This window comes from Eschscholzia californica, unplaced genomic scaffold, assembly GCF_041429995.1.
Source record: "Eschscholzia californica isolate CP2 unplaced genomic scaffold, dmEscCali1.0.p SCAF_6, whole genome shotgun sequence".
NCBI lineage: Eukaryota > Viridiplantae > Streptophyta > Magnoliopsida > Ranunculales > Papaveraceae > Eschscholzia > Eschscholzia californica.
The window spans coordinates 8786943-8795165 of NW_028238483.1; the positions used below are offsets into that span (position 1 = coordinate 8786943).

The 8223-nt window shown below is 35.9% G+C and overlaps 1 protein-coding gene across 10 annotated transcripts; it reads left to right on the plus strand.

Moving 5' to 3' along the window:
* Positions 1–1521: 1521 nt before the first annotated feature.
* Positions 1522–4886, plus strand: LOC147531587 (pentatricopeptide repeat-containing protein At2g20540-like). Of its 10 annotated transcripts, XM_086648065.1 has the most exons (5): positions 1709–1895; positions 2257–2421; positions 2837–3263; positions 3432–4256; positions 4531–4886. In XM_086648065.1, exons 3-4 carry the CDS (start codon positions 2936–2938, stop codon positions 4109–4111), a joined length of 1008 nt encoding a protein of 335 aa, XP_086504191.1. In that variant the 5' UTR covers positions 1709–1895; positions 2257–2421; positions 2837–2935; the 3' UTR covers positions 4112–4256; positions 4531–4886. The 10 variants fall into 10 exon arrangements, with proteins under 10 accessions (XP_086504185.1, XP_086504184.1, XP_086504190.1 ...); XM_086648064.1 differs by having other exon boundaries at positions 1526–1895; positions 2837–4256; XM_086648061.1 differs by having other exon boundaries at positions 1530–1895; positions 2257–3263.
* The last annotated feature ends 3337 nt before the right edge of the window (positions 4887–8223 follow it).

Consider the following 8223-nt stretch of genomic DNA (forward strand, 5'->3'; position numbering starts at 1 on the left):
CCTCAAGAATTGCACGTATTTTCTTCTGTCGAATCTTTCAAGTGAATTCTCTAACATGTTATCGATTCATCTCCTCGGAGAAATGCCCATTAACCATTTTTTTCTTCTAATTCAATATCACATTTTCATTACCTAAGAATTAAGGATGTTTGAAATAGATGTCATTTTCACCTAAACCATAAAGAAACATATACCTTCCATGGAGTCAGTTTAATTTCACATTTAATCAAACAACTTATATTCGTCTTTATATACTTGTATATACCCCTCAACAATGTAATAAAATTGACATAGGCGAATAATAAATCACACCTTACTTTCTTCGTCAACAATGTAACGAAATAATTAAGTGGGAGTCATTTTGTGAAGCAAATCAATTACCCAAATAAAACCAAAATCAATTCAACAACATATCAAATGAACAAACCAATAAAATTATAAGAATGAAGAAACTAATTTGCACAGTAAAACAAAAGAAAAACGACTGACCTACTTGAATGAGAGATTAGAGTGGAAAGGTAAGAAAAAATTTACAGTAAGTCTGGTACAAAAGATAATGAAGCCTTCCGTGGTTAACGATTTGGAACTACTTTCTTCCAAGCATCAATGAAATCTTGATTTGTTGTTTCCAAGAGATTGTAGTTGAAAGATTGAGGATTTTAAGAATGTAGAAGGAGAAGTCGGTGAATATAGAGGGATAGAGATTTTAACCAATGGATTGATGAATTTTAAGAATCTTGTAACTGCTATCTTCATGGTCAATTTAAGATTTCAGAGAAACATGGATGCATAGAGTTGTAACTGTTATTTTATGTGTGGATTAGTAAGAGGAAAGGGTTTAATGACCACAACGTAGTAAAGGAGATGAAGCCAACCGTTCAACTCAAAAGGACCGGTCATGCATTAGCAATAAAACCACTTTAAATCTATATCTATTATATAAAACGCAATGTTTGATTAGAGGTTACATGAAAAATAACTACAACTAATGAGAGTTTGATGGATAATAAAAGAGATGTAAAGGTTGATGAAGGTTTACCATATCTAACGGTTCATATTGAACCTTTTGTTTACTTTCTTGATTTGAAAGGGTGATCAAATTTTATTATTTCGAGGTAGGTAACAAATAAGATGGCTAAGACTTGAGGAAAAACACAACGGGCGACCGGATTTGTCTTTCGGTTTGTCCCAATCAGCATAAAACATTGCGTTTTATATAATAGATATAGATGATTTAGTTTGATATGATTTTGTGTTGATTTGTCTTATCATTGTGAGATTTTGTGTTGGGTTTGTGTATATGGTTTGTGTTGATCTATTTTGATATGGTTTTGTGTTGATGAGTATTGGTTCAGTGAAGAATCAGATTTCCATGGATCGTGGTGGTGAGATTTCGGTGGTGAGATTTCGGTGAGAATGGAGGATCTGGACTCGACGACCGAATCACCAGAAACCCGAATAAACTTGTGTTTATGGGCGGGTAGTGTGCACCACTTTCTTGTGATAAGCTCGGCCCGATGCGCCTGATGTTTGTTGGTGTACTCTTGATTTGAGAGCCCCACCGTTTCGACCCGGCACTTTGAGTGCCCGAGACCCGATCATTTGTGCCCGATTCCCACAGGTAGTACTTCTTCCAATCGACTCAATCTGCCTATCTCTATCTCCGTCTTTCTATCTACTATTATGCTACAACTAAAACTACTAATCTGAGAAAGAGGGGATCAGATTCAGGTTTTGAATAATGGGGGGGAAGTTTGCCTCTCTCTGTACTTGATTAGGTTTGAAGGTTTCTTTCTTTCCCTCCAAAAACCTGCAAGAGCTTCCTCCCTCTTACTAGATTCATGTCATGTTTTTTAGGGCTTCAAAATAAGCCACCTTCATGTTCTCTCCACCAGGTGAGCTTTAATCCCTCGCTCTCTCTCTATATATATCTCCTCAGCAGCGAGGTTAATTTTTTTTTTCATTACTTCCTGAACCATATAAATTTGAGATCACTAAATCTGCAAAATATAATGTAAATTTAATCAACTGAAGGTTAATCATTTAAATCATGTTAAAATCTAGTTTTGTAATACTAAAAGAATAAAATGATATCAAAAGATGAAGAAAGATCACATATGTTAGTTCTTTATTTGGTTTATATGTAATCCCTTTCACTAGTATCCATCTACAATTATTTCCAGGTTCTAGGTAATGGCTACTCCTTTATTTCTAGCTTTCAAGTCTATACATACACTAACAACCCGCTAAATGCAGTTTGTTGAGAGATGGGACTTCTATGCCGCGTACTATTTGTTTGCGTTGCTTTCTCTGGAGTCTTCAGTTCGGCAGAGATCGATGCGCAGTTCAGCGGAGGAATCCAAGGCTTTAATCCACTTTTATAATGACATAAACGCTACAGATGACGGACCAATCGGTTAGGTAACTTTGCTACCTTTTGTTGAAGTGAAAGGGGAAAAAGAAAACGATGAAGATGGGTACATTGATTTTTAGAGAATTGGAAGATCAATTTGTACCCATCTTGCAAAACTCTGTTAAAATTTCAGAATTGAAAAAGATCCATGCATATATTATTAAGCTCTCATTGTTCCAAAGCAACTTTTTGGTAACGAAGATGATTGATATATGTGATACCCACGGAGAAATAGAGTATGCAAAGTTACTTTTTAACCAAATTGCCGAACCAAACATTTTTGTTTACAACGCAATTATCAGGACTTATACACATCACCACCTTTATAGCCAATCTATCACTGTTTACAAGAAAATTCTTGGACACCCTCAGGCGAAAACTGTTGCTTTTCCTGACAAATTCACTTACCCTTTTGTGATTAAGGCATGTGCTGGGCTTCTATTTCTTCGTCTTGGTAGGCAAACTCATGGGCATGTATGCAAATCTGGTCCTGTGTCAAATCTTGTGATTGAGAATTCACTTATGGATATGTACACAAAATGTTACAAAATGGATGATGCGCTGCTACTATTTTCAGAAATGAGTCTCAAAGATGCAGTTTCATGGAATACTATTATTTCTGGACATGCCAGATTAGGACAGATGCGGAAGGCTAGAACTATGTTTGATTTAATGTCTGACAAGACTATTGTCTCTTGGACAACTATGATTTCTGGGTATACCCGAATAGGTTCTTACTCCGAGGCATTAGATGTTTTTCATCGGATGCAGTTGTTCGGCTTGAAACCTGATGAAATTAGTATCGTCTCTGTTTTACCAGCATGTGCACAACTAGGAGCACTGGAACTAGGTAAATGGATTCATATTTATTCAGACAAAAATGGACTTCTTAAGAGTAATTGTATCTGTAATGCTCTGATTGAAATGTACTCAAAATGTGGAAACATTGATGAATCTCTGCAATTATTTGATCAGATGGATAACAAAGACGTAATATCTTGGAGTACTGTAATTGCAGGGCTTGCAAATCATGGTAGAGCTCGAGAAGCAATTATGTTATTTAAAGAAATGGAAAACTCTCGAGTTCTACCAAACAGTGTTACTTTTCTTGGTATTTTATCTGCTTGTTCACATGCTGGTTTACTAAACGAGGGATTTCGATACTTTGAGTTGATGAAAAATAATTATTCTATTGATCCTTGTGTTGAACATTATGGATGCATTGTCGATCTTCTTGGACGGTCAGGATGTTTAGATGAAGCTGTTAAGTTCATTGAGAAGATGCCAGTAAAGCCAGATTCGTCTATTTGGGGATCTTTACTTAGTTCTTGTAGAACTCATGGCAATCTTGAGATAGCTGTTACAGCAATGGAACACCTTATTGAAGAAGAACCAGATGATGCAGGAAATTATGTGTTACTTTCAAATATTTATGCCAAACTAGAGAAATGGGATGATGTTTCGAGGATGAGGAAACTTATAAGAAACAAAAGAATGAAGAAAACTCCTGGATGTAGTTCGATTGAGGTAAATAATGAGGTTCAAGAATTTGGAGCAGGTGACAATTCAAACCCATTGTGGAATGAGATTTCTTGTTTGTTACATCTTCTGGGATTACAGCAAAACAGTGGAAGCAGTACCATAAATGAAGCACTTCCTGAAGATGTTGAAAATATAGAGTTAGGAAATCAATTTTGACAATGTCTTTTCGATGTAATGGATATTTAAGCGAGAATACACATTAACATGACAAACACAACACCATGGTATGGGTCGGTGTTACTTGGAACGTGGTACACTCCTCCGGTAAGCGACTATAAGTATGCGGCTGCAGGAGTATCTGGTATGCTGTGGACACTTCTTAGATGCGTAATTTCATTTTGCTTTGTCACGGTGGCCTTTCATAACTGTAAAAAAACATATATGTACACATAAAATTGAATAAGATGCAGAGTCAGATGTTTTAAGAAAGAAACGGACACTGCCATTGGTGAGAATCAAACATATAAAATGCCCCATATCTACGAAGTAACCTAAGCTTTTACAAAAAATAGACAACACGATGTACTTGTACCATTTAGTACATACTAAAGTGCATTCCATATGTTTATTTGCAGGTCAAGAAAAAAAGCTGTTATAAGAACCGAGGAAGGCATCCTAAATGATTGCGAGAGTCTGCCTCTTGGTGTAGTGGATTGGGCACTCACTCCGAATGCCCGGAGGTCACAAGTTCAATTCCCGTGAGGTAGAAATCTATGAGTCATTGAAACTGTGTTATTTACGGTATAAATAATGGCTTGTAGAATAGTTTGTATGACATTTAGAGTGTAGGAGTGTCTATGTGACAGTTTTATAGTAGTTATGAGCACCTTCCATCTTTATGATATCAGAGCTTAAATGATGTATGATTGTCTATAGTACTCACGTAATTTTGTAGTTTGATAAAAAACTGAGTTGAAGAAGTTAGCAAGCATTTGGGTGTTCGATGTTCCTCCCTATTCCTAATTTCTCAACTAATGCCGGTTCAAAACCGAAAGAGTACTTGTCCCTTGATGGTCAACATAAGAAAGATAGTTAGTATTCTAATTCAAACAAAGTATATGGAGACGCAGATACCTTTCTGAAGAATTACTACATATTACCCCAACAAGAAGATTTTTACCTGAATTTCATTTACGGATGACTTGTAAATTAATGTAAAAACATCTTATTACAGTAATAGGGAGCAACCAAGTGATGAATGTCCAACCAATTCTCCGGCCTATGGTTTTTCCTTGGTTTTTCCTTGGTTTCTCCTTGCCCATTTTGCCAAAGAGTCAGTCGGAAGGTGTTGAGTTCCGCTGATACAATTAAAGATTATGCCTCTAAATTGCTTGAAATGTCTTCTGATTTTCTGAATGTGCGGATTGGCATGGCTATGAATTTCGTGGTTTCCGTCTTGTAAGTGATTAATGATTTTCTGGTTGTCACTTTCAATATTGACATATTTGTAGTTGTCTTCAGCTGCCCATTGAACTACCGTAAGAATAGCTCTAGCTTCACTTTCTTCACTCGACCTTGCTCTTGATGCTGAAGTTTTAGCTGCTATAAAATTGTCTCTGTGATTGTGAACAATAATGCTAAGTCCTATGTGTTTGTTTACTTTTATGAATGAGCACCTGTATTAATTTTAATATATGGCATACTTGGAGCCATCTGTGAAGTAGGTTTTGACTTTGTAGTACCATTCAAACAGCCAGAATTTGATTAATGACTTCCTATGGTGATGAAATAATGTACTGAAACCAGTGGTCACAACGTGCTTTCCAAATAATCCGTAAAAAAGTAGATATTCATAGAAGTCATATATAGTCTATTTGGGTACTCTACTCCATTCCAAAATCCATCCAGAGATGGAAGTGATCTGAGTTGAGATAACATTGAAATAGAACCAAACATTCCTAACAAATGTGCAATGAAGTAGTGCATGTTCTGTGAATTTTATTTCATTACATAAAGGACATATGAGAATATTATTGATGAATTTACTAATGCATTTCTAACTGGTAATGCCCTAGAACAATATTTCCACAAGACAAGTTTACTGGCGAAGTTGTATTAATATTCCAAATAAAGTGTCGATTGATTGGAGTCTTTGAACTTGCTTTGTTCTAAGTCGCTAGATGTAGGTGCATTCAGTCTACATTACATTTGCCAAAGTTAGTTAAGGTCCATGTTTGTGTATCCGATCCCTCCATTGAAGATTCCTATTGAAGAGATGATTTTGCTTGCATGTCTACTGGGCGGATGTATTTCTAAGTGATCGGTTCGCCAACGGTTATTATTGATGAGTTGGGGGACAGTAGCCAGAGTAGAATTATAAAGATAATCAAAAGAGGGGGTCCATTGGGAATCCAGTAGTGGTTCCAAATGTTTATCTGATCACCTTTATGAGCTTCCCAAATACAAAGCGGATTGATTTGCTGGAATTGTTTACTCCAGGAGTGAATTTGTTTCCGTTAGAGTTGGCTTGGCAAAATTCTCGAAATACTTGCCTTTTAATGCACCCAGGTAGAATTGAATTTAGTTTTGATACGCCTAGCCAATTTACATGAGAAAACTTGATTATCCAATACAGGATTGTGAAGACCTAAACCTCCTACTTTTTTAAGAAGGCAGACATTTGAGCAAACCTTCGTACAAATACTTTTAGACTTTCCACACCAGAACGACTTCTTTCAAAAGGATAATTAGTTCTATGATAAAACAGAAAAAAAAAAAATCTATATAATAAGAGAGGTAGATATCTTTTTTAAAATATCTTCAATGGTTGAGATTATAACTTATCTTCGTACCCTCTTTAATAGTTAAAGATTACACTTCCCAAACTTATCTCAAAAAGATGAGATTATACTTTTCAATCATATCTCAAAATACTCTTCAATGGCTAATACTACATATCCCAAACTCACCTCTAAAAATTGAAATTACGCATTTGATAGAACTGTCTATGTCCGACAGACACGAGTTATACCCTGGTATTAAAATGTTTAAATAGGGAGCGCCGCCTTGATTTGGTAAGACTAGTTCAATTGTCCCACAAGAATGACAATTGTGAATGATACTTGCAATCTCTCTCCAAGGAATTATAGTATTTTTTTTTAGTGCCATTCTTATATAATAACCTATAAAGATACAAGTTATCAAGTTCAAGGGTGTAGGAGTTTAGGACCCAACACAAGCAAATAAAGACATGAGAAAAAATTAATTGCCCCAAAGAAGGATCCTTTATAGCTGAGTCAACTTTTGAGCTGCCAACGCGTGGGCTTCCGTGTTCGCCGTGCGACGACAAATGGTAAAGGTAACCCTAAAGCGTGATGCATATCCCTTCAGATCTTCATTAGGGGTAATTAAGTATCCTCGAGTCTCCTTCCATTATTTAAGTATTCCCAGATTATCCTCGAGTCTCCTTCCATTATAAAATCTTCTAATCCCAACAATTCAGCTGCTTCCAACCCTAATATGAATCCACAGATCTCGTTGTGTAAAGGAGAAACTGGATGAAATGAACTTGATGTAGAGAAAATGATTTCTCCTTTAAAATTTCTGATAACAACAGCTGCTGAAGCTCCATCTTCTCTATAAGCCCCATCGACATTTATCTTGAGTTCTCCCATTATCGGAGGTATCCATTCATCTTCCTGAAACAAATTAGTAGTAGAAACAGTTAAATCATTTGAAAAGTTTGGAATAGATTTGAGAGCAATAGATGTATTAAACCAAACTCGATGAAGATCTATTGGTTTGTTATTGAAGATGGAATCATTTCTTGCTTTCCACCATTCTCAAAGAAGATACGTATATGTTAACCAGATTTTGTTTGAGTTTTCTCCTTGGGTTAGTAGAAATTTGAGGTTTTCTAATGGATTGCTTGATAGTTGTTGTAGATCCTGATTTCCTGTGATTTGAAGGAGAAACTTGAAGCGCATTCTCCAAACAGGTGATGTAGTGTTTCTGATTCATCTCTATCACAAATCTTGCATATTTGAGGTAAGTTATTTATTCTGGCTCCAATATTACTCAGGGTAGGTAGTCCATTATGGATGATTTTCCATATGAATAACTGAATGTTAGGGTTCATCATCGATTTCTTCCATAACTTTTTCCAAGGGAAATTCTGAGCTTGAACTGATAAAGTTAGCTTATTTCTGATCTCTTTCTAATAGGATTTTGGGTTAAATTTGCCGTTGACAGTAGTAGGTTTCCACACCAGTAGATCTCTGTTAAACTCCATACTTAGTTGTATTTCCAATATATGTTGTACTGTTGAA